The following is a 23,832-nucleotide window of genomic DNA, read 5'->3' on the forward strand; positions in this document are numbered from 1 at the left end:
AAAATTGTTCGTTCTCACTTAATTATAATTGCAACTTGAATATACTTGAATATATTGTCACTTTCATAAGAATTTTTTTTTTTTACATAAATGAATTTTCTTTTGGTGATTCTTCTTTTCGATTTTCTTAATAAATAATGAATCGAATAAATTCTGAATAAAATAAAACGGCCGAGAATCACATCAAACAATGTCAAAAATATATATATACACCTAAATTTTTCAGAAGTTTGATTATTTCTAAAAATGTTCAAAAAAATATATTCAAATATAACAACGATAACGGTAACAACGGTAATATGGTGTAATAAATTTTATTAATAAAATAATAAAAATAAAATATGTAAATTTTACATATAAATTAAATTAACTCTACCTAAAGATCTGATTACAGTCAAATCTATAAATGCACCATTATATATACCTTCTCTAAATGCACTATTATAAAAATTATGTATATGAACCCAAGGGGGATGCATTTATAGAGAGTTGACTGTATTCCTGTTTACTTTAGCAGTAACAGGTGTTGGTGGATTTTCAGTAATCAACGATAGTATGGTGGCTGTCACCTATAAACAACAATAGTCCGAAATTTTGAAATTTATTTATTTATATTGTGTAACTTATGTTTTAAAGTACTTTGTCAAAATATTAATTGCCGCGTGAGCGGCAAAATTTTTTTTTTGCCATATTACATGGAATTCTTGTGGATTTCCATGGAATTTTTGTAAAATCCATAAAAATTACATGAAAACTAGTCCGAAATTTTATATTTTTATTATTGCTACTTATTAAAATTATCCAACTTTAGCCCATAATATTAATTAAAATTCTTATTAAATTCTATAAAATAATCCGATAGAAATGTTCAGTACATGTTGCTATATCATTTTATCGGTTTAGTTTTTTCTTTTTACTATTCAATTTACAATTTATAAAAATTTGAAGTCACTTAATATTAGTGTGGTTTATAGGTGACAGCCACCATAGTATGATTAAAAGCGAAATCAGATCAATTTCTAACAAGCAATCTCAAATTTAGAAACTCGATGATAACATCACTCATGATACAGGTCTAGTATTATTTTCGCAAAAACTGGAACTGTAACTGAACTATTCAATGAACCCAAGAACACAACTGGAACTAAGTCCGAACTAAAATATGTGCTTCCAAATTATTTATCCAAGTTGTAGTTTTTTCTTTATCTCACAATTTTACTATGTAATGGTAAAAAAACTTAATTTATGCGAATTTTACTAAATTCATGCAAGCTAAAGTAATATAAAAATAATGGAATAAGCGGAACATATGATACTATCAAGGAGGGGGGAGTACGAGTCCCAGCAACATATTATTTCTTTGCTACTACAGTCACCTCGATATACCGATATTCGATATACCGATATACTATTAAAAACTTGTTATACCGATAAAATTTTATTTTCCCACTATATGTGAGGACATATAAATATCGGTATAACTTTGATATAACGATATTTTCTAAAAATTTCATATATGTCCCGACATATCGTTATATAAAGGTTTGACTGTATACAGATAATTTCTATGTCTATACCAACTACAAGATTCTTACACTTCCCTCTATAAACACAATTTATTAATAATATCATCCAATCATACATATGATATTTTCGCCTATTTGCATTACTCTTATCGTTTTGAACCGCGATGATCCATTTTCGGTCATCAGTATGCAAAATAAACCATTATATTAGTGAAACATGTTCGGCCGAAAAAAAAAACAGGTCGAATGTTCTATGTTATCAGACAAATCAAATAAACGAAAAATACAAATGATAAAGGTGTTTCGATTTTATTATCACCAGTACAATATTGTGCACTTTCGATCGAATTTCATTAAACAAGATTTTTGGTCCATATTATTTATTTTTTCATTTGAAAAAAGAAAATTGGCAAACGTATCCATCAATGTAATTTGCTTTCCTATATGTAGCTCCATATTTTTTTATTAATGTATTTCATGGGAATATTCGTAATTCCATGACGCAACCGTGAACATTAAATATTTTCGAGAAATAAGTATTCGTTCCTGCTGAATATAATTTGATGATCATCGTCTAATTACATAAATCATAATTTAACAGTCATTAGGGGAGGGCACCGGACCGACTGATCAATCTACAATTTTTTGGTCATAGTGCCGGTCCGAGCTATTAGTGGTTGAACTTTAATCCTTGAACTTGTTGGAACCAAACTATTCCTATTCTTTACTACCATTAAACCTTATGAATTATGTTAATAAAGTCCAATTCTTGGCGATTTCAACAAACACTATAAATGCTATTATACCTTGTTTATGATGTAACATTTACTTTTAAGTGCATTAACAGTTTATTTGTAAATTGTAATATAAATACATAGTAAATAATAAATGGTTAGACTCCCGGCTCCCCGTAAAGGTGATACCGTGATAAATAGCTTAATAATAAACGGTAAAAATGGGAACATAGAAGGGTGTGACGCATTGTAATAACCAACAAACAGTACATAACCCGCATAACTTCGCAGCCAAACCCAGAGGGGATTAAATCCAAATTCCAATAGTATTTGCATTTATTTTATAAGGATTAAATTTGGTTTAAAAACATTACTTTTTAAAGAAATATTATAATTGCAAAATAGACAGAAAAAAAATGTAGACAAGTAAAAGATTATCTATGTTTATAATAATTAATTGGACACATATTGTTTCAAATTTTATTAAATTGCCATATTTAAATAAAGTAACCGTAAAATATCTTTAAAGTTCTTTCTCCCTTGCAAAATAGTTGGTCTGTATTAATATAATTTATTAGTAAGTGTTATACAATGATCAAGATAAGTAAGAACCACACATGTGGATATTACAAATTAATGCAACACAAAAATCATTGCACGGATTTCGGATGGAAATTTCGTATGAAAATGGAAACCAGTCATAATTCTATTTATAAATTTTAAAAAAATTCTGTTCTTTCTTTCAAAAAATGGAATTGATTTTACATATATTACTTGGAATATTCTAATTTCTTTTTAAAAAAAAAAAAAATTAAAATTAAAAAATTCTCCAATTCTCCAATTAATTAATACATAATCAAACAATGCTAGATAATAATAATAATACGATATGTTAGGTCATAAACTCATAAGCAATGTTTACCACTCCTCGGTTTAATTTTAGAAAGGCCCAAACATTTAATAATTATTCTTCTCGTAAAAGGACCACATCATTTGTTTTTAAAAATCCGTTTTCTTAATAAAAGAATTACCCAAAAAAGTAAAGGATTAGTCATTTTCGCTAACCAATTGGTTCTTTAATAGATTTCGTGACACAAACTACAAATAAAAAAACCGCATACAAACACCGATCGTTTTTCGCATTAAATATTACTCAATGAAAAATTCATTAAACTATTTTAAATCAACAATTGGTTCAAATAAATTATATTCAAATCGAAAAAAATAAATAATGCTCCCCTCTTAAAAAAGTATGGGTTGTAAAATTTCCTTTGTATTACAAACAGTAAAAAAAGAATGAATTACATTATCATATATATAAATTTTATTTATTTTTATTTTTTTTTTTACCGAAATTTCTCTTTTCATTTCTTTCTTCTAATATTTAATTCTTTCATTAATTTACAAGGTTTGCAAAAATTCATTTTTTTTGCCCTTGAGTTTATTTTCGAGGTAGGAAAGAAAAGAAAAATATCGTTCTTTTATTTTTTTTTTCCTTTCCTCCATGCATAATATTATATCCTACAGTCTCGATGCGATTGAAAAATTCCTTTACCTAGACATCCTTTCATCATCATCGTTTAATCCCTCTCCATCTTAGAATTTTTTTTTTTATATTCTACAAGAAAAAAAAAATAAAATAATAATCTCATATAAACTCAAATAATAATCCTTTAACTCATTCTCTTTTTACCATTAATTTCGAAAATAAAAAAAAGAAAGCTAATTACAATATTAAATACCTTTTCCTATTTTCATAATTAGAAATTAATTTAATTAACGAAAAACATTCGTAATAATAATTTTTCTAATCATTAAATTTTTCCGAACATTTTTTTTTTTTCCATCCATTTCCAAATGATTTTAAATAAAATAGAGATACGTTTTAGTATATGGTTACTCTTAATATTTTGTTCATATTTTATAACATTAATTCACCAATCGGAAAGTTATAATGGTTCAAATTTATTAAGACAACGATATTTATTTAAATCTGATTCTTTAAGATTTAAAAGAAATTATTATTATAATAATGGTTTTTTAAATCATAATAAAGAAATTTTTCGTAGGGCTGAACCTAATGCTAAAAATAATAATGATGGAAAAACACCTAAACCGGAAAAAACTGAAGATCCTGCTCCTAAAAAAGAGAATAACCAACCCAAAGAACAACCCAAAGAACAACCCAAAGAACAACCCAAAGAACAACCCAAAGAACAACCCAAAGACCAACCCAAAGACCAACCCAAAGACCAACCCAAAGATGAACCCAAAGACCAACCCAAAGACCAACCCAAAGACCAACCCAAAGACCAACCCAAAGACCAACCCAAAGACCAACCCAAAGACCAACCCAAAGACCAACCCAAAGACCAACCCAAAGATGAACCCAAAGACCAACCCAAAGACCAACCCAAAGATGAACCCAAAGACCAACCCAAAGACCAACCCAAAGATGAACCCAAAGACCAACCCAAAGAACAACCTAAAGAACAACCCAAAGATCAACCCAAAGATCAACCCAAAGATCAACCCAAAGACGAACCCAAAGACCAACCCAAAGAACAAACCAAAGACGAACCCAAAGATCAACCCAAAGATCAACCCAAAGATCAACCCAAAGACGAACCCAAAGATCAACCCAAAGAACAACCCAAAGAACAACCCAAAGACGAACCCAAAGATCAACCCAAAGATCAACCCAAAGACCAACCCAATGATCAACCCAAAGATCAACCCAAAGATCAACCCAAAGATCAACCCAAAGAACAACCCAAAGATCAACCCAAAGACACTTCACCAAAAGATAATACACTTGATCAACCAAAAGATCAACCAAAAGACATTCCGAAAGACAATACAGATAACAAACCTGATCAACCAAAAGACCAACCAAAAGACATTCCGAAAGACAATACAGATAATACACCAAAAGATCAACCAAAAGACGACAAACCCAAAGATATTCCAAATGATAATGCACCCAAAGACACTCCAAGTGACGCTCCAAATGATAATGCGCCAGCGGATGCTCCAAAGGTTATTACACCTGATCTACCCAAAGACACTCCAAAGGATGATACACCTGATAAACCAAATGACAATCCAAAGGATGATAAACCAAAGGACGCAGACACTCCTATAATTGATTTACCTGGAGATGCTCCAAAGGATGATACACCTAATAAACCAAATGACAATCCAAAGGACGATAAACCGAAGGACGCAGACACTCCTATAATTGATTTACCTGGAGATGCTCCAAAGGATGATACACCTAATAAACCAAATGACAATCCAAAGGACGATAAACCGAAGGACGCAGACTCTCCTATAATTGATTTACCCGGAGACGCTCCAAAGGATGATACACCTAAAAAACCAAATGACAATTCAAAGGATGATAAACCCGATAAACCAAAAAACACAGACACTACACCCGGAGACGCTCCAAAGGATGACACACCTGATAAACCAAATGACAATTCAAAGGATGATAAACCCGATAAACCAAAAGACGTAGACACTCCTATAGTTGATTTACCCGGAGACGCTCCAAAGGTTGACACTCCTATAATTGATTTACCTGGAGACGCTCCAAAGGATGATACACCTGATAAACCAAATGACAATTCAAAGGATGATAAACCCGATAAACCGAAAAACACAGACACTACACCCGGAGACGCTCCAAAGGATGACACACCTGATAAACCAAATGACAATTCAAAGGATGATAAACCCGATAAACCAAAAGACGCAGACACTCCTATAGTTGATTTACCCGGAGACGCTCCAAAGGTTGACACCCCTATAATTGATTTACCCGGGGACGCTCCAAAGGATGAACCTAAAGGTGCCCCAAAGGATGATAAACCTAAAGACCCAAAGGATGATAAACCTAAAGGCGCCCCAAAGGATGATAAACCAAAAGACCCAACAAAGGATGAAAACCCCGATAAACCAGAAGACAATCAACCCATAGACAATCCTCTACCCGATTTACCCGGGAGCGCTCCAAAGGATAATAACCCAAAAGACAAACCAAAGGATGTTAAATCTGATAAACCAAAGGATAATAAAACTGATAAACCAAAGAATGACACACCAAAAGATCTACCCACGATAGATTTACCAAAAGCGACACCAGTAGCCAATCCAAATCAAGGAAATTCTACAGATACACCGAAACAAGGAGATTCAGATGCCCCAAAACAAGGGACAGATATTCCAAAACAAGCAACAGATATACCAAGTTCTATCCAACCTATAAGTACAGATCAAGGAAATGAAATACCAACAACAACTAATGATTCAAATCTTCCAAAGGCAACAGAACCTCCTTCTGAAACTAATATAGCCTCAATTGCTACTCCGAAAGTTGATACGAATATAGTTCCAACTGCTACTCCAAATGTTGGCAAACCTAAAATACCTGATGAGGGTGGAGAAAAAGAAGGTTCCGAAGTTGCTGGTTTTCCTAAAGCAACACCAACAAATGATGTGTTTAACCCTCCTACTTCGATAGTAATACCTCCAGTACCAACACTTACTTCAACAACTGACTCATCATCTTCGCCTAATATACCTCAAGAAATTGCTGTTGTTGATAACCCAGATAAAGAAGAAGAATTGTTAAAAAGTTCAGGTAAATATCAGAAATTATTAGTAATAAGTTTCTTGGCGCAAAATTTTTTTTTATAAAGTCATATATATATTTTTTAATTAAAAGTTTATTTTAATATGTAAATTTTATTTTAATTTCTTTATTAAACTTTTTTTTCTTTTAGACAAAGAAACAGAGATCACATTAAAATTAAATAAAATTAATTGGGAAAGTGTAGTGAAGGATTCTACATTTGCAACACAAATTGCACGATTCTTGCCCAGAGATCTTGCTAAAAGTATTGGAATACCAGAAAGTGAAATAAGAACAATTAAATTAGAACGTTCTCCTGATAATAATGTGTACATAAAATTAGCTATTCCGAAGAAAAGTGAAAATGATGTAGCTAAAACTATCGAAAATCCTGGAAGTAAATTCTATACTGAAGGAACAGAATTGAATCAATTTGTGGATAAATCATCTTTTAATTTTTCAGGTAATAAAAATTTTATTGAAATATTAAATTTTTGATGTCTTTTTAACAAAGATTAAAATTTTTATTTTTATTTTTATTTTATTTACCAAATTTAGAAGGATCAACCGAGTCAGTCCCTTCAAGCATAAGTAAACCACCCTCAAATAGAGGGTCAGTAATCGGAATTATAGTTGGTTGTACTACAATTTTATATGCAGGTTTAACAGCATTATACATACGATCTCAAAGAAAGAAAAGACAACTCCAGTTACAAGAACAGCAAGAAGCTTACTTTTCTAGCTCTAAAATCTATACACCTGTTGTGTAATAAATTGGAAGCATACAATAATACTAAACTATTATTATCTATCGTAATTATTTGTCTAAATTAGTGTAATTTATATTGTTTGTTGTATATTATGTACCCGCTTGTACGAGCTTTCGCTCTAATGTTGTAACATATTACCTTGACTGCAAGTCTTGCACTATGCAGGATCAACAGTTTATTACCCAGGAACGGAAGGATATTAAATTTGGTGAAATAAACAAAAATAATTTGCATACATTTTTTTTTGCAGATTATTAATAATGAAAAAAAATTGTCGGAGTTATGGTTGATAAACCGATAAATATAAAAGAGTCGTCTGGAATTGAATTTCTTTTTTTTTTCTCTTCATTAATTTCACGATAATTTCTTTTTTTTTCCTCATAAATTTCACGATAAAAAATTTAATTTTTTTTTTTAAAAAAAAACAATAATAATGTCTTACGCACCAACTCAACAAATGCAAATGTCTCAACCTCCTGCTACTTCAACAGGAGAATGGAAACACGGTTTATTTTCATGCTTTGACGATTGTGGTTTATGTATGTAAAAAGTAAATAAATCTTTCCAAACTATAACAATATATAATTAAAGTAATTTTTTTTTATCAGGTCTTCAAACAACATGCTGTCCATGCATAACTTTTGTAAGTAATAAATTTCATATGCAAATAATACATAAATTATAAGTTCATATATGTAAACTGGACATCTTTTATTTATAGGGGCAAAACGCATCGAAGCTAGGAGGGAGCTGTTGTATGTGTTGTTGTGTATATACCTTTTCTTCTTGTGTTGCATGGATACTTGGAACTTCGAAACGTGGAGAAATTCGAGCTAGATATGGCATTAGAGTAAGTAACCATAAAATTTTTTGATTATTAGAACGACTTTTTTATAAAAAAGAAAAAATTTTAATTTTGATATTTTATTTTATTAGGGAGGTACATGTGGAGATTGTTGTACACATTTATGCTGTACTTGCTGCGCCTTAATTCAAGAAGCACAACAACTCAAAGAATAAACCACTTTTTTTTTATTTTCTTATAAAATTATAAGACTTTCTTAAAGAAATTTTAGATCTTTATAATTCTTAGATCTTTATTTATATTATTTATATTCTTTATAATGACTTCAAGAAATTTTAAATCTTTAAAATGTCCCTTTATTATAAACTTAATTTAGAGTTTCGTTTTAATATTTCATTATAAATTTATTCAGGTATCGTTTAATCGATTTCATTATAAACCTATTAAGTTTTTCATTATTAAGATTCGAAGATTAGAAGATAATATTTTTCTTTTTTTCCGATTATATCAATAAACATATAAATAAATATATATATATATCACTAATTTGTTATAGTAAACAAAAAACCTGTCAAGTTAATCAATTCGTGAGAAATAGTCAAAATGGAAATAATTGGAATTTAAAAAAATTTGGCTCAGGGGTAAATAATAAATCTCATCATGTGTTACGGTGTTACGGGTAAATTTAATAACCTTTTTTGGTTTCGCGTAATATCATTGATCCGTCCTCCGTCCTTAAAATGTAAATTCATTTATGAATGAAAATACGAGTTTATACTTTAAAAGTAAACAAACAAAAATTTAAAATTTTCTAAAATCATTAAATACTTTCCTTTCAAAGATGACATTATAGAAATCGGATAGGAAAGTATAAAACAATGAACTAATTATTTAAATCTACCTGCACGCCAATTTTCTATGATAGAAATTTCTTAGACGTAAGTATTTTTTTAACCTTTTTGAAATAAATAAATGGAAATAAATGAGCCACATCATTATTTGTGGCTGATAATAACATAAATACCCCCTCTAACCCTATTGATGTTTTACATATGTTCTTGCATGACAAATCAAGTATCATTACACAAATTCTGTATTCTGTGGTGAAACAGAAAAAAAGAATGAATGAAATTATGTATGTGTAATTCAAATTTGTTAATGATTTAACTAATATAGAAATCCATTTGTATTTTAAGTATAATATATTAAATCCAAAAAATTACTATAAAATAAAAAACAGGGTGAATGAATTTGACAATAAGAAAAAAAAAGGTTCATTCAAATTATAAAAAAAAAAACAAAAGTAAAATAAATAATAAGATTATTAATCACGAAAAAGATCCATAACAAATTTGTAAAAAAGTTAACTATATAAGCATGTTACAATTATTAAAATGGTTTCTTGTATGAGGCAGATGTATATTTTATTGGCGGTTAATACTTATCAAGTTTATAAAATTATGACAAATAAAAATTTTATTATACATGATGATACGTTATCTGAACGTTCTTTTTTATACGTATCAATGAACACAACACCTTATTTTTTGCTTATCGATTGAATATATAAAAGAAGTATTTTTTTTTTATATTTTCTTTTTTTTATTTTTTATTTTTTTAAAAAAAAACAAATATTTCGAATTGTGTAAATTTTCTTCTTAATAATAATTACTTTTTCTTTATTTCTTTAAAATGCCAATGACGACTAATTTTGAGTCAGAATTTTCAACACAACCAATACAACAATCTACCAGGAGAAAACCTCTTGCAAAAAATAGGCTCTCCGATATTCGTCGTAGATTTTCATCATTCTCTCCTCGAAATTCAATTATATTTTTGAAACCTGATATACAAAAAGAAGAAACAAATTTCTTTTTATTTGTCAAAGACAATAATAATTCGTCTCAAACGAAGCATAAAAGATCAATTTCAGAGTCATATAAATTTGACTTTGAAGATTTTGATGACTTTGATGACTTTGATGACTTTGAGGACTTTAATTTCGAACAATATACTCCCATTTTTACGAGAAATAAAAATCAAATGAACAAAAATTATGAAGAACCAACAAATGAAGTTATCTTGGATGAACCTTCTTCATCTTTAATTAAATCTGTAATAAGAAGGTTTACTAAACTTAAGAAGAAACACGATGAGGATAAAGAATATCAAGATGGAAAAACTAATCCTTTTGAATAATTAATTTAATGAATATATTTGGTAAGATATTGGAATTATAGCTTAGTATAATTTGCAAAATTTATTTATATGTTATATATTTATGTTATTACTTAATTAAGTTGTACATTTTTAATTTTTCGGGTTATATCGTAAAAAGATAATACTAAACCTTATATTCTCACGTTTCAAAAAAAAAAAAAAAAATTTTATTTCTATATTTGTTTTTATATCTTTAAAAAAAAAAAGATTTGGATTTGTAAATATCTTATATATACATATTGTAGGGTTATATGTGACTTGGCAAATTGTCAAATTGGCAAATTGGCTGTTATCATCGCACATCATACTCCGATAAATACATTATTAAACTTTATATTTTGAGGGTTCTTCATATGATCAACCAAATTAAAAGATAAACGCCAAGACTTTTTTTGTACTCAAACTTTATCGGAATTTTAGTATATAACATATCACTTAATATATTTGTAAATGTTTTTTTTTTTAAATTTTGTTCTTCAAATAAAAATGAACCAATACTTTTCTAATTTTCCATTCCTTTAAGGGGTTTAGGAATTTTAATAACAGAAAATCATTACCAAATTTATATTTTAGCCGCTCTTTGAAGAATTATTGTGAAATATGTATGATACCTTATCAAATTTATTCCCGCGTTTAATAATGATCGCTTTCAATTGCACTACTTATCAATCACTTTTAAACAATGTAAAAGTATCGTAAAAAAAAAAATATTTGTCGCTTATTTCTTATTTGTATTACAATTCATTTTCAAAGATGTGTGATCGAACAAGACATATTATTCTTTGAAAATTTAATTTAATTTAAAAGAAATTTTGTTGCCAAGGAAGAAGGATTAACATGTCAATCCAATAAATTGAAATGTAGTTCATTTCCTTTTACCTTTTTGTTATGAATGGCAAATTTTGATTATATAAAAGTATAAAAGACATTAAAAATTAAACTTTTCCTTATTTAATCCTCTTTTCTTTTTCTCCCCCAAGATTAGAAAATTTTTTTTTTTTCCTGACAAATTTTCTTTTTTTCCTTATGATAAAAAATGTCAGAAACATCTCAACCTTCTCAATTTAAAGAGGGTGATATAGCATGGATGCTAACCTCAACGGCATTCGTATGGCTCATGGTAATTTCTATCTTTTTTATCTTTTTTTTTTCCTTCCCTCGTAAAAAAAAAATAATGTTTCCCAAATTCAATAAATCAAAAAATGTTTTAAGATACCTGGTGTAGGATATTTCTATAGCGGAATGGCAAGGAGCAAAAATGCACTATCTTTAATATTGTTCTGCTTCTTGTGCGTGCCAGTAGTTGCAATGCAGGTAAAAGAAACTTTTTTTTTAAATTAACGGGGATTATCCGTTATCATTGTTATCACGATAATTTTGTGGAATTCTGTTATCTGTGTGGCGCAGCACTCCTTATCTAAATTTTACTTTTCTGTAAAAATAGTGGTTTATATGGGGATACAGTCTTTCATTTAGTAGGACAGGTGGTTTATTTATAGGGAATTTACGGAATGCATTCTTCATGAATGTTAGAGGCGAACCAACTTTAAAGGCTGAATCACTTCCTGAAATTGTACATGCTATTTATCAAGGAATGTTCGCAGCAATTACACCATCATTAGCAATTGGCGCAGCTGCTGAACGTGCTCGCATGCTTCCCTTGCTTGTATTTATTTTCGTTTGGTCAACATTGGTTTATGACGTAATCGCTTGCTGGATTTGGTCGGCGAATGGCTGGTTTAAGACTATTGAAGGGCTTGACTTTGCTGGTGGTACTCCGGTACATATTGCATCTGGGGCTGCCGCGCTTGCATATTGTGTGGTTCTCGGAAAACGTCATGGTCATGGAAGGGACGAATTTAAACCTCATAATAATGTGAATGTTATTCTTGGTACCGTATTTTTATGGTTTGGATGGTTTGGATTTAATGGTGGTTCCGCTTTTGGAGCGAATACTAGAGCAGCAATGGCTATTATGGTTACAAATACGGCCGCTTCTTTTGGAGGTCTTGCATGGATGTTAATGGATTATCGATTAGAAAGAAAATTTTCTGCTTTAGGGTTCTGGTAAATAATTTAACTTATAAAAACTGGGGATCATATAAAGAAGGAAAAAGGAGGGAGGAGGAAAAAAAAAAAAGAAAGCAGAAGATTAATTAATATAAATTTATTTAAAATTATATATTTAGTTCAGGTGCAGTCGCTGGCCTTGTTTGTATAACACCAGCGAGTGGATATGTCTCACCTCCCGTCTCTGTATTATTTGGAATTACTGGTGGTATAGCATGTAATTTGGCCGTTAAATTAAAACATATTTTAGATTTTGATGATGCTCTAGATGTTTTTGCTGTTCATGCAGTAGGAGGTGTAGCCGGAAACACGCTTTTAGGTAATTCTATATATATATATATATATATTTCATAATATGATTTAAAAGAAGTCATACATGTTCTTACTAAATCGTTTTTATTTCAGGTATTTTCGCTGATAAAGAAATGGCGGCTTTAAATGGAGAAATTATTCATGGAGGTGCAATAGATGGTCATAGTGTTCAATTAGGATATCAGATAGCTTCTTCAATTGCTGGTCTTACATATTCCTTTTGTATTTCTGCATTAATTTTATATGTTATGGATAGAATTCCTTGTTTAAAATTAAGAATGGAACCTGATGAAGAAGAAATTGGTACCGATGAAACTGAATTGGGTGAACCTGCCTATTATTTCCTTGATAGGGTGGTGGCTTCAATTCAAGTACAAATTGCATCTAAAACAATGAGTTCTCCCCAACAAACACAATTACAATCAATTGATCATATACATTATTCTTAAAAAAGTGTTAATAAAAAAAAAAAACTCACATTCATTTAGAATATTATAATAATTATTATTTCTATCACTCGCATTTATTTAATTTATTTAATTTAGAATCTAATTTATGTATTTATTAAGTACTCACATAATGTTTTATGATGAGACGATCCTTGGGTAGGTATAGGTAAAATTTATAAGGTATATAAGATTTTTTTTAAAAATAAATAAAAGGTATTAATTTTCACGTGACGATAATTACTGCTTGGGTTGCTTGGTTACAATTGATCGGTAATTTAATCGCGTAAATACAAAAATATCATGATTTCGTGAAACTTAAAAAGCTTAAAAAAGCTTAAAAAGCTTTAACTTGTAGATATACCGACTGCGTATGGCTAACTTTTCAAAGGCTTATATTTTATTTTTATTAATAAAGGCTTAGATTGCACAGCCACTTATTGCCGAAGATGAAAAATATGAATCTCTTTTTTGAGGAGGCTTTTTTTAAAGATGGTGAGATTTTCAAAATAAATGATCGGTATAAATTATCGATCGCTTTATGTCATTTATCTTTATCTATATAATATGAAAGTTTTTTTTGATTATTTATTGGTAACGGGAAACAAAAAAAAAAATTTTTTTTCCCTTATTTATTTGTGGCTTGGCAAATTATTGTGGCTTTGGTTTCTTTTGAATCAATCGGTTAGTGATAAAATTCATTCAATAAATTTCGTTAAAGCGGAAAAGAAAAAATTCGGAAAGTAATTTATATGATTTTAGCCATTTATGATATATATGTATACGATATTTTTAAAAAAGCCACTAATTAAAAAGTTCTTTAAAAATACGCACAGCATTTTAGACAAGTGAAAATAATTTTAATTTTTTATTTTTTTTTTCCCCCTCCACTCCAAGAAAAAAAAGGAAAAAAAGGAAAACGTTTCATGATGAATTTTAAACCATCGTCATTATTCTTCTTCTTCCTTGTTTGTCTTATTATCATCACTACTTCAAAAGCAGATGAACTATTTAAAGTCAAAATAATATCACCAACAGACGGTCAAACTGTTAACAAAGGAGAATCACTTCAGATTAAATATGAAACTACTAGCCTAGAAAGTGATGAAATTTGTTCGCTCCATGTTATTTTGCTCAGTCCAGAAAAGTATCAACTTTACCAAATCGTAGCCGATCAAAGTGTCGATGGCAAACCACACGAAGTTACTGTTCCTTGGGAAAGTTTGGCATCTTATTCATCTTATTCATCTTTTTATATTCGTAAGTATAATTTATGGTAATTTGAGTTGAGTGAATTAGATAATTGAATTTCGTGAATAAATTCTCTCTCTTTCTCTTTTTTTTTTTTAAAAAAAAATTAGGATTCTATGAGAATTATAAAGCAGGTAATTATAATTTTATTTATTTGTTAAACAAATATAAATAACAATGCTCATTATATCGCAAATTTAAAAATTCAGCCAACAGTGAATCTGTCCAACGTGTTAGCAAAGATATAAAATTTGTAATTTCTTAATTTCTTTCCTAAAAGAAATAAATATCCTTTTGATTTCGAAAAGTGGGAAATCAAAATTTCGATTTTATTTTATTATTATTTTTATTTTATTTTTTTCTTGTTTAAAAATATATTAGAAAACATTCATCCAATGTATTTATTATATACACACATATATTTTTTTAATTATTTATTTTTGGGATGGTTTTTGATGATGGTGATTATTTATAATGTATAATAAATATATTTTGCTTCTTTCGTAGACGTAAAAAAAATTGGTTTTTTTCTATATATATATACGTTAATCTGCTATCAAGTTATACTAGAAATAAAAAGAATTTTCTTAATCTTTTTCGTATTTTCACACGTAAATTTCTTTAAATCCTTCATTTGGGATTTTCTCCTTAAAAAAACTTTTATAATGATTGACAATTAATCTAAAAAGAGCTTAAAATGACACGAATATAAGCGCCAATTGACTCTTATTGGTAAGGTCAAACTGATTATACGCAGGTTACAACTTTTTATTCATTCACTTTTTGTTTTGTAAACATATACTTTATAACATTACCAATTTTGAACAATGTGCTGCGCCCCAGCGGACTGAAGCCCTCGGTGATTTCCGGAAAGTTCTTGAATCGTAATTTTATATATATTACCATACATTACCCGCAGTAATATCACATTATAAATGGTAAGTAAAATTACATCAATAAATTGTCATTCCGGTTATACCAAATTAGTATATAAAAAGCCACAAAACAAATATAAACTTTTAGCTTGAGCCAAACTTTTCAATTTTTCTCTTTCTCCTTTTCTTTTTTGTTTTTTTTTCAAAAAAAGAAAAAAAAAATTTTTTTTATATTACAACTATTGAAAAAAAAAAATTGAATAAAATTTTTTATCTTTTCATTCAATCCATAATTCAATTTTTTTTAAAAAAAAGTTTCTTATGCAGAGTATTTCGTTACAAGATAATAAGTCAGAGGTTAACCGAATTGTGGAAGAAATATATTCAAAAATACAATATACTATAAATCCTATTGACGCTTCAGATCGAGTTCTTGTTGCAATAATTAAAGCATTAATATCTTTAAATAATGACCCATCAAGCCCAAGACAATTGGCGGCATGTATACAAAAACATGGTTTTACGCAGTTAGGGTAAAGTAAATTAAATATTAAATTTTTTTTTTTTTTTTTTTTTAATTATTAAATTATATTAATAAAAAATATTTTATCTTAATTAGTGGTCAAACTCCTTATGCGACAGTATCAGGTCATATATCGACACATTTTTCTCGTGTTCGTAATCAAGTAGTTCCAAATCCAATCATAGGAAAACAACCTCATCCAACAATCGCAAAGAGATCACTATATTATTTCCTTGATCCTGATAATATTTTAAGAGAGTTACTTAAAGAATATTTTTCAATTGATGAAAATTTACAAACTCAGTTAACACCATCTTCACCGGTTAAAAGCGAGTCTGATGTTTCAATAATAAATGGGAATCAATATTGTGCTGAAACTCCTCCTTCAACTCCATCTTCGATGAAAGATATCGAAGAGGATGACGATGATGTAATAAATAAACCTATTAGTGATAGCGATAATACGGAAACGTATAAAAGCGAGGTTGAACCTTCTACTGCGCCTCATGGGACTATGGATGACGTGATAGGCAAAAAGAACTTTATAGAAGGAATGAATGGTGTTACACCACCATCATCTCCTCCAAATTACTTAACATTTCCACAATATTTGCCTGAGATCACACAACGTAATCCTGGATCTCCAAGAGTTCCTTTAACCCCTGATATTCATATAACGAAAATAAATGGATTAGAAGTTTTTACAACAAGAATAAAAACTTTGCAAAATATTATTATATTATTACGAAGAGTTGATAATAATTATGTTGACAAATATTCATTATTACAAGTTGGTGGTCGAAGACCAAGAAACAGTGATCGAAAATGGTATGTAATTTATTAAATAAATTTAAAAGAATTCGATTAATAAAAAAATAAATAATAACTTTATTTATTTATTATTAAAGGATTATGTTAGAAGAAGCACAATCAATAGCAATAGAATTAAATATTGAACAAACCCTTGGCATATTTCTTTATTCGAGATTATCTGATTATTTTGATTTCGACTTGGATTATGCTACAATAAATAATGGTTGTTGTTATCCGTTAGCATATTGGTTTCAATGTGTTAATCCAAAAATTTTTGTTGAATGACATATCCTAAAATTTAGGAGGAGATTAATCGACTCTTACATCTTAAAAAAAGAAAAATAATAATTATATCATTAATATTATCAAACGTTTTAATTTTACACTTATCATTCATATTAATTGCAATGTAAAAAAGGACAATTTTTGTTTTATAAATATTGTAGTGTATTTTTTTTTTTTTCAAATTAACAATAGCAATTTCAAGCCAACCATCAAAAACATTTTTTTTTCTTCATAGTTTTAAATAGAAGATTGTCTTTAATATTATATATATATATCTCGTAAATAGTTAATAGTTAGTAAATAATAAAAAAATATCGTAAATAATTTTTTTTCTTGAAGGAAAAAAAAGAAAAAAAAAAAAAAAAAAAAAAAAAAAAAAAAAAAAAAAAAAAAAAAAAGAGAGAAAAAAAAACGAAAATAAAATTAAACAGAAGAAAAACAACAATATTTTCGTTGGTTTATGTTATATTAATGAATTCTTTTTACGAAAAAAGAAGTTTTTTTTTTTCTCTTATTTTGCTTGATTTTCGTCACTGAAAGAATTTTCCGATTAAAACTTGATCAGAGAAAAAACATGGGACCCTGACTTTTTTTACGAGATCCGTCCATAGTAATTTAAATGAACTTACCATAATTTAAATTGTTTACATATTGCGCCTTTTTACCTTTTATTCACAAATTCATACACGTGTTTATTTTTAATTTTTTCATAATAATTTGGACAAAAAAAGTAAATCCTCTTCGTTGATTTCATATTATGGTTTTCCTAATTAATGAATTTTCGTGTACGTACAAAGATATAAATATAGAATGTATCTAAATTTACTGAGTTTCAATTTAAAAAGTCACAAACTTTCCATATTAAGTTTAGTATATCTAATTTAAGAACGTGCATGACTATCATTTGTGAGGCTGCGACTATGAAAATTTTTTTTTGAAAAAAAAAAAACCTCATCGATTTTCATTCATGTTCAAGTTTTCGTGATAAAATATTTAATAAAAGAAAAAAATAAGATTACACTATGATATTACCATTCTTTTATAAAAATAATATGAAATTTTTTTAATGATGACAATGAAATCAAATGAAAGCCTCAAAATTTCTTGGGAATTCTTTATTTTATTACAATATTTTAACTGACTTAGGAATAATATGATGAAAGAGTGATATTATTATTTAATATTTGAAAATCTCATGACAATGTAAAATTGAGATTTATTAAATCATACTATTAATCATATTGTTAAAAGAAAAAAAAAAGAGAAATTAAAATAATCAAAGAATCTATTAAAAAATTTTAAGGTATCTATGAAATTTCCCTTTTTAATATAATTTAAAAAAGGAAAATTTTTTTTTCAAATAATGATAAAATCTATTTTCGAAAGATTTTAGATCAAAGATCAAAAGATAAAGGGTAGATTGAAGATCTCGAATAGCATAGTATGAGAAGAAAAAATATTTTGATCAAATTTAGTTAAACGATAATAATAACAATGAAAATGTCCATTTAAAGGAAGTTTCTAATTCAAAACGATGAAGAATATACAACTTCAAATAAAATATTTCGAATTTCAAAAATTATATAAATCCTTAGTTTTTTCCTTCGAAAAATCTTCAGTTCGATCCGAAAAAAACTAAAAGTCGAAACAGAAAATAAAATAAAATAAAATAAAAATAAAGATAAGAAGTCTAAAAATTCAATTATGAAGTTCACGACTCTTGCTTGTTTGGCAATCTTGGGGATTTCGACTTTGAATGAAGGTGATTATATTAACTTGATTATAAAGAAAATAAAATTTTTTCTAATTCCATTTATAACATATGTATAGTCAATGCTGCTCCTATTGCCGAGATCGGATTAAATAATAAACGCGACTCAACACCTTCATATGATTATAAAGACAAGAAGGATAAAAAAGATGATTATTATGGTGGCAAAGATGATGAATACTATGGCAGCAAAGATGATGATTACTACGGCGGCAAAGACGATAAATATGATGATGACAAAAAGAAATCCAGCTACAGACGGTCTGCCTTAGCCTCCCCGGGTGACAAAGATGATGATTACTATGGCGGCAAAGACGATGATTACTATGGTGGCAAAGACGATGATTACTATGGCGGCAAAGACGATAAATATGATGATGACAAAAAGAAATCCAGCTACAGACGATCTGCCTTAGCCTCCCCGGGTGACAAAGATGATGATTACTATGGCAGCAAAGATGATGATTACTATGGTGGCAAAGACGATGATTACTATGGCGGCAAAGACGATAAATATGATGATGACAAAAAGAAATCCAGCTACAAACGATCTGCCTCCCCAGGCGACAAAGACGATGATTACTATGGTGGCAAAGACGATGATTACTATGGCAGCAAAGACGATGACTACTATGGCGGCAAAGACGATAAATATGATGATGACAAAAAGAAATCCAGCTACAAACGATCTGCCTTAGCCTCCCCGGGCGACAAAGATGATGATTATTATGGTGGCAAAGATGATGATTACTATGGCAGCAAAGACGATGACTACTATGGCGGCAAAGACGATAAATATGATGATGACAAAAAGAAATCCAGCTACAAACGATCTGCCTCCCCAGGCGACAAAGATGATGATTACTATGGTAGCAAAGATGATGATTACTACGGTGGCAAAGACGATGACTACTATGGCGGCAAAGACGATAAATATGATGATGACAAAAAGAAATCCAGCTACAAACGATCTGCCTTAGCCTCCCCGGGCGACAAAGATGATGATTATTATGGTGGCAAAGATGATGATTACTACGGCAGCAAAGACGATGACTACTATGGCGGCAAAGACGATAAATATGATGACAAAAAGAAATCCAGCTACAAACGATCTGCCTCCCCAGGCGACAAAGATGATGATTACTATGGCAGCAAAGACGATGATTACTATGGCAGCAAAGACGATGACTACTATGGCGGCAAAGACGATAAATATGATGATGACAAAAAGAAATCCAGCTACAGACGATCTGCCTTAGCCTCCCCAGGCGACAAAGATGATGATTACTATGGTAGCAAAGATGATGATTATTATGGCAGCAAAGACGATGATTACTATGGCGGCAAAGACGATAAATATGATGATGACAAAAAGAAATCCAGCTACAAACGATCTGCCTCCCCAGGCGACAAAGATGATGATTACTATGGCAGCAAAGACGATGATTACTATGGCGGCAAAGACGATAAATATGATGACAAAAAGAAATCCAGCTATTAAAATGTTTTTTGAATAGGTTTTGCATAATATTAATTTAGTTTCCTTTCCAGAATTTTAATTTTAAATTATTTGTAAAAAAACGATTTTATTTGAAAAAAATGTGAATAGTTTATTTTTTATTTGTAAATTTTTTTAAATTTTTTGAATAGTTTTCCTTCCCCTTCCCACTCCCACCAACTCTTATTCGTTATCTAAAACTTTCAACGTTACACGATTTTTTAATTCTTCTTTTGTGAAATAATATTATAATTAATAAAACTAAATATTCCAGGCTAATTTTTAAGATTTTTCTCGTCTATTTTGCGTGTCAAAATTTCTGTGCCATTTTATCATATAACAGTATATGACATTACGATTACCTCGATTATCTCTAAAGAAAATCACATATTGATAAATTTTTGCAAAAGAAATAAAACGATTAACAAAGTAGTCAAATTTTTTTCAATGTGCTAGATTTAAATCTATGATCGTAAATATTTATTAACATATACTTTTTGAGCGCCAACCATTCCAAATCAAACGAACATTTAATTCCAAAAATTTCGTAATTTTATATAAATTCAAAGAAGATACGTGATTGGGCGGCAAATACAATTATGTGATGTCTCCAAAAGGATTAAAACAATATTATTTCCGATTAAAAATTTTAAATATGTTTCATTTTTCAATTACATCCAATTGAAGACTTACATCTGTTCAAAACTTTGCTTCAAATCACCTGTTCGGTTGTAAAAATATATGCCGCAGCGATAATAAGTTGTGTAATTTACGTGTCATTTTGAATTTACGGGTTTTGATTAAATAGTTAATAGCTTATAGACTTACCTATTTCATAGTCTCGTAGACTTATTACAGTATATTATAAATATTCTCTCTTTTTACACAATGTATAATAAAATATTATCTTCCCAATTTCGTAGTTATTAGCTTCCTACGCTAAAAAAAATGATGATTTTATCACAGAAAATTAAATAAACATCCTCTTATCCATAAAATTTACTTATGGAACCAAAAGTTAATCAATCGTTCAGCATTCAGAGTTCCTTAATACACAACGCAAATACTATCCAAAAAAACAGAATAAAATACTTTAGAAAGTCAAAATACATCCCGGGCTTTCGAGCCGAAATATTTAAAAAAAAAAACGTCAAAAATAAAAATATCATTGAATTTTTTATATTGGTCATCACTCACCAAAAGTGTAAAAGAACAAGAGGAATTAATGATAATTTAAGTTGAATAACTATCTTTTTCTCCTAATTAATCCAAAATTTGTTGGACCAAACTTTTTCTCTTCAACCCTTAAAAGGATCAATTTATATTCTGTGGTCGTGACACAAAAAGAAAATTAGAACGAAGAAGCCAGCATTTCTGACATTAAATTAACCGACAAAATTTAATAAATACTTATTTTATTCACTATTCAGAAGACCATATGACCTATTTTATTGACGTACGGACTCCTCGCTTACAAATTTATTCTTTCATTACGAACAAAATTAGTTAACAAATTAATTACATGCAACTAATTAATTTGGTAACCATCCATTCTCACAATAATTTAGTATTTAGTAACTGTATTGCACAATTATAAATAGTAACTACCGTAGTAATAATATATATTATACTGTATATATATATATAGTGTATCTATGCAACCATGTATGTTTAGCATTTTACTATCTATCAATTGTCGAGTTAACTATCATAATCAAGACTGCATACTATTTCAATTGTTCAATTAACTTTAATATGGATGATAAAATTTTGAATATAATCTGTATAATTTTAATACCAATAACGATAATTTTTACAGGATTTATTGTCATAATCCATATATTAACTTTATCTTATCTTATAATAAAAACAATTATACAATATTTTATTAATTTTATTAATAAAGAAGAAGAAGAAGATAATGGATGTTGGATTCCATTCCAACAACTTAAACAAATCGAGTTTATTGCAAGTGGAGGTTTTGGCAGAGTCTTTAAAGCATTATTGGATGATGATAGTTCAAGATTAATCTTTGAAAGTGAAACAAAATCAAAAATATTTAAAAGTGGAAGAGAAGTTGCCATTAAATATATTACTTGTTCAAATTTATCCGAATTTCATGCGCATAAATTATGTATAAAGTCTAAATCAGTTATACCACTTATCGGTATAAGCAGAGATATAGAAACGGGAGAATTTTTATTAGTAATGAAATACGCACATAAAGGAAATTTAAGTCAATATTTAAGTAAAAATCCAAAACTTTCGTGGAAAGTAAAATTCGGTTTAATCTTAGATATTGCGACAGGCCTTACCGATATCCACAGAACTGGATTAATTCATGCAGATTTTCATAGTGGCAATATATTAATTTCCGCGGGAGGAAAAGCCCTAATATCTGATCTTGGTTTATCGAAAAAATTAAATAGTTCAACTTATCCTGAAATTTATGGGGTTATTCCATATGTTGCACCAGAACTTTTTCGTCGTAAAACCGGTTACTCTCAAGCAGCTGACGTTTATAGTTTTGGTATCGTCTTGTGGGAAATTTGCTCTGGTCTTAAACCATACAATGACCGTGCTTTTGATATGATTCTTCGTTTAGATATTTGTTCAGGAATAAGACCTGAAATTCATTCTGGAATTCCAAAATTTTTTGAAATATTAATGAAATCGTGTTGGGATGAAGATTATTTAAAAAGACCATCTATGGAAATTGTCCTTAAGTATGTAAGGAATTTGTACATTAATTTTGATCAGGAAATATTAGATTTTGATAATTCGAATAACTCAAATGAAAATGATATCGGTAAGTTAAAATCATTTTACTATTATTATTATGTCATTTAATTTAATTTAATAATTTTTTTTAACTCATTAATATTAGTGAGAAATTTGGATATTAAAATTACAACAAATATGAACGATCATGATAATACAAACGAGATCAATTATTATACGCTTTGTCATGAATACATAATATAAATAATTGATTTTAAACTTTAGAGTTTATTACATAATAATAAAAGTGTATTATAAGTATAAAACAATATTAACATGGAAAAAAAAAATCGAGATTTTTTCTGTATTTTTTTTCAAAAAAATTATATATAAAAAAAGATATTTATTTTTATTAGAAGATGGTAAGGGTGGAATTTTTTTCATTTTTGTTACAATGGGTAATCGAATTGTTTTTTTTTTATGCGTGTTAAAAATGCACTTACTAAAAGTCTGTAATTTACAAAAAAAAAGAGACTAAAAAAAAATATATATATATATATATAGATAGATAAT

The 23,832-nt window shown here is 28.7% G+C and overlaps 8 protein-coding genes across 9 annotated transcripts; all 8 read left to right on the top strand.

Annotated features, from left to right (window-relative positions):
• Window positions 1-4,117: 4,117 nt before the first annotated feature.
• Window positions 4,118-7,669, top strand: OCT59_017386 (uncharacterized protein; the record flags this gene model as incomplete). Its single annotated transcript, XM_066137454.1, has 3 exons — window positions 4,118-6,908; window positions 7,051-7,362; window positions 7,458-7,669. 3 exons carry the CDS (start codon window positions 4,118-4,120, stop codon window positions 7,667-7,669), a joined length of 3,315 nt encoding a protein of 1,104 aa, XP_066004038.1.
• A 433-nt stretch (window positions 7,670-8,102) lies between these two features.
• Window positions 8,103-9,033, top strand: OCT59_017387 (uncharacterized protein; the record flags this gene model as incomplete). The annotated part of the gene is made up of 4 exons (XM_025316697.2): window positions 8,103-8,208; window positions 8,278-8,312; window positions 8,391-8,519; window positions 8,606-9,033. 4 exons carry the CDS (start codon window positions 8,103-8,105, stop codon window positions 8,687-8,689), a joined length of 354 nt encoding a protein of 117 aa, XP_025179900.1. The 3' UTR covers window positions 8,690-9,033.
• Window positions 9,034-9,736: 703 nt separating this feature from the next.
• Window positions 9,737-10,842, top strand: OCT59_017388 (uncharacterized protein). The gene is made up of 2 exons (XM_066137455.1): window positions 9,737-10,694; window positions 10,813-10,842. The coding sequence occupies exon 1, from the start codon at window positions 10,167-10,169 to the stop codon at window positions 10,671-10,673; it is 507 nt and encodes a 168-aa protein (XP_066004039.1). The 5' UTR covers window positions 9,737-10,166; the 3' UTR covers window positions 10,674-10,694; window positions 10,813-10,842.
• Window positions 10,843-11,730: 888 nt separating this feature from the next.
• Window positions 11,731-13,758, top strand: OCT59_017389 (uncharacterized protein; the record flags this gene model as incomplete). The annotated part of the gene is made up of 5 exons (XM_025316695.2): window positions 11,731-11,814; window positions 11,907-12,008; window positions 12,139-12,761; window positions 12,884-13,083; window positions 13,170-13,758. The coding sequence occupies 5 exons, from the start codon at window positions 11,731-11,733 to the stop codon at window positions 13,523-13,525; spliced, it is 1,365 nt and encodes a 454-aa protein (XP_025179898.1). The 3' UTR covers window positions 13,526-13,758.
• A 488-nt stretch (window positions 13,759-14,246) lies between these two features.
• Window positions 14,247-15,395, top strand: OCT59_017390 (uncharacterized protein). 2 transcript variants are annotated; one of them, XM_066137456.1, is made up of 3 exons: window positions 14,247-14,782; window positions 14,884-14,907; window positions 14,983-15,395. In XM_066137456.1, exons 1-3 carry the CDS (start codon window positions 14,449-14,451, stop codon window positions 15,036-15,038), a joined length of 414 nt encoding a protein of 137 aa, XP_066004040.1. In that variant the 5' UTR covers window positions 14,247-14,448; the 3' UTR covers window positions 15,039-15,395. The 2 variants fall into 2 exon arrangements, with proteins under 2 accessions (XP_066004040.1, XP_066004041.1); XM_066137457.1 differs by having other exon boundaries at window positions 14,884-14,903.
• Window positions 15,396-15,948: 553 nt separating this feature from the next.
• On the top strand, window positions 15,949-17,269 carry OCT59_017391 (uncharacterized protein; the record flags this gene model as incomplete). Its single annotated transcript, XM_066137458.1, has 3 exons — window positions 15,949-16,181; window positions 16,268-16,999; window positions 17,080-17,269. Exons 1-3 carry the CDS (start codon window positions 15,970-15,972, stop codon window positions 17,267-17,269), a joined length of 1,134 nt encoding a protein of 377 aa, XP_066004042.1. The 5' UTR covers window positions 15,949-15,969.
• Window positions 17,270-18,886: 1,617 nt separating this feature from the next.
• Window positions 18,887-20,541, top strand: OCT59_017392 (uncharacterized protein; the record flags this gene model as incomplete). The annotated part of the gene is made up of 2 exons (XM_066137459.1): window positions 18,887-19,031; window positions 19,100-20,541. Exons 1-2 carry the CDS (start codon window positions 18,974-18,976, stop codon window positions 20,539-20,541), a joined length of 1,500 nt encoding a protein of 499 aa, XP_066004043.1. The 5' UTR covers window positions 18,887-18,973.
• A 1,752-nt stretch (window positions 20,542-22,293) lies between these two features.
• OCT59_017393 (uncharacterized protein) lies at window positions 22,294-23,523 on the top strand (the record flags this gene model as incomplete). Its single annotated transcript, XM_025331113.2, has 2 exons — window positions 22,294-23,347; window positions 23,426-23,523. 2 exons carry the CDS (start codon window positions 22,294-22,296, stop codon window positions 23,521-23,523), a joined length of 1,152 nt encoding a protein of 383 aa, XP_025179895.1.
• Between the last annotated feature and the right edge of the window lie 309 nt (window positions 23,524-23,832).

This window comes from Rhizophagus irregularis, chromosome 26, assembly GCF_026210795.1.
Source record: "Rhizophagus irregularis chromosome 26, complete sequence".
Classification (NCBI taxonomy): domain Eukaryota; kingdom Fungi; phylum Glomeromycota; class Glomeromycetes; order Glomerales; family Glomeraceae; genus Rhizophagus; species Rhizophagus irregularis.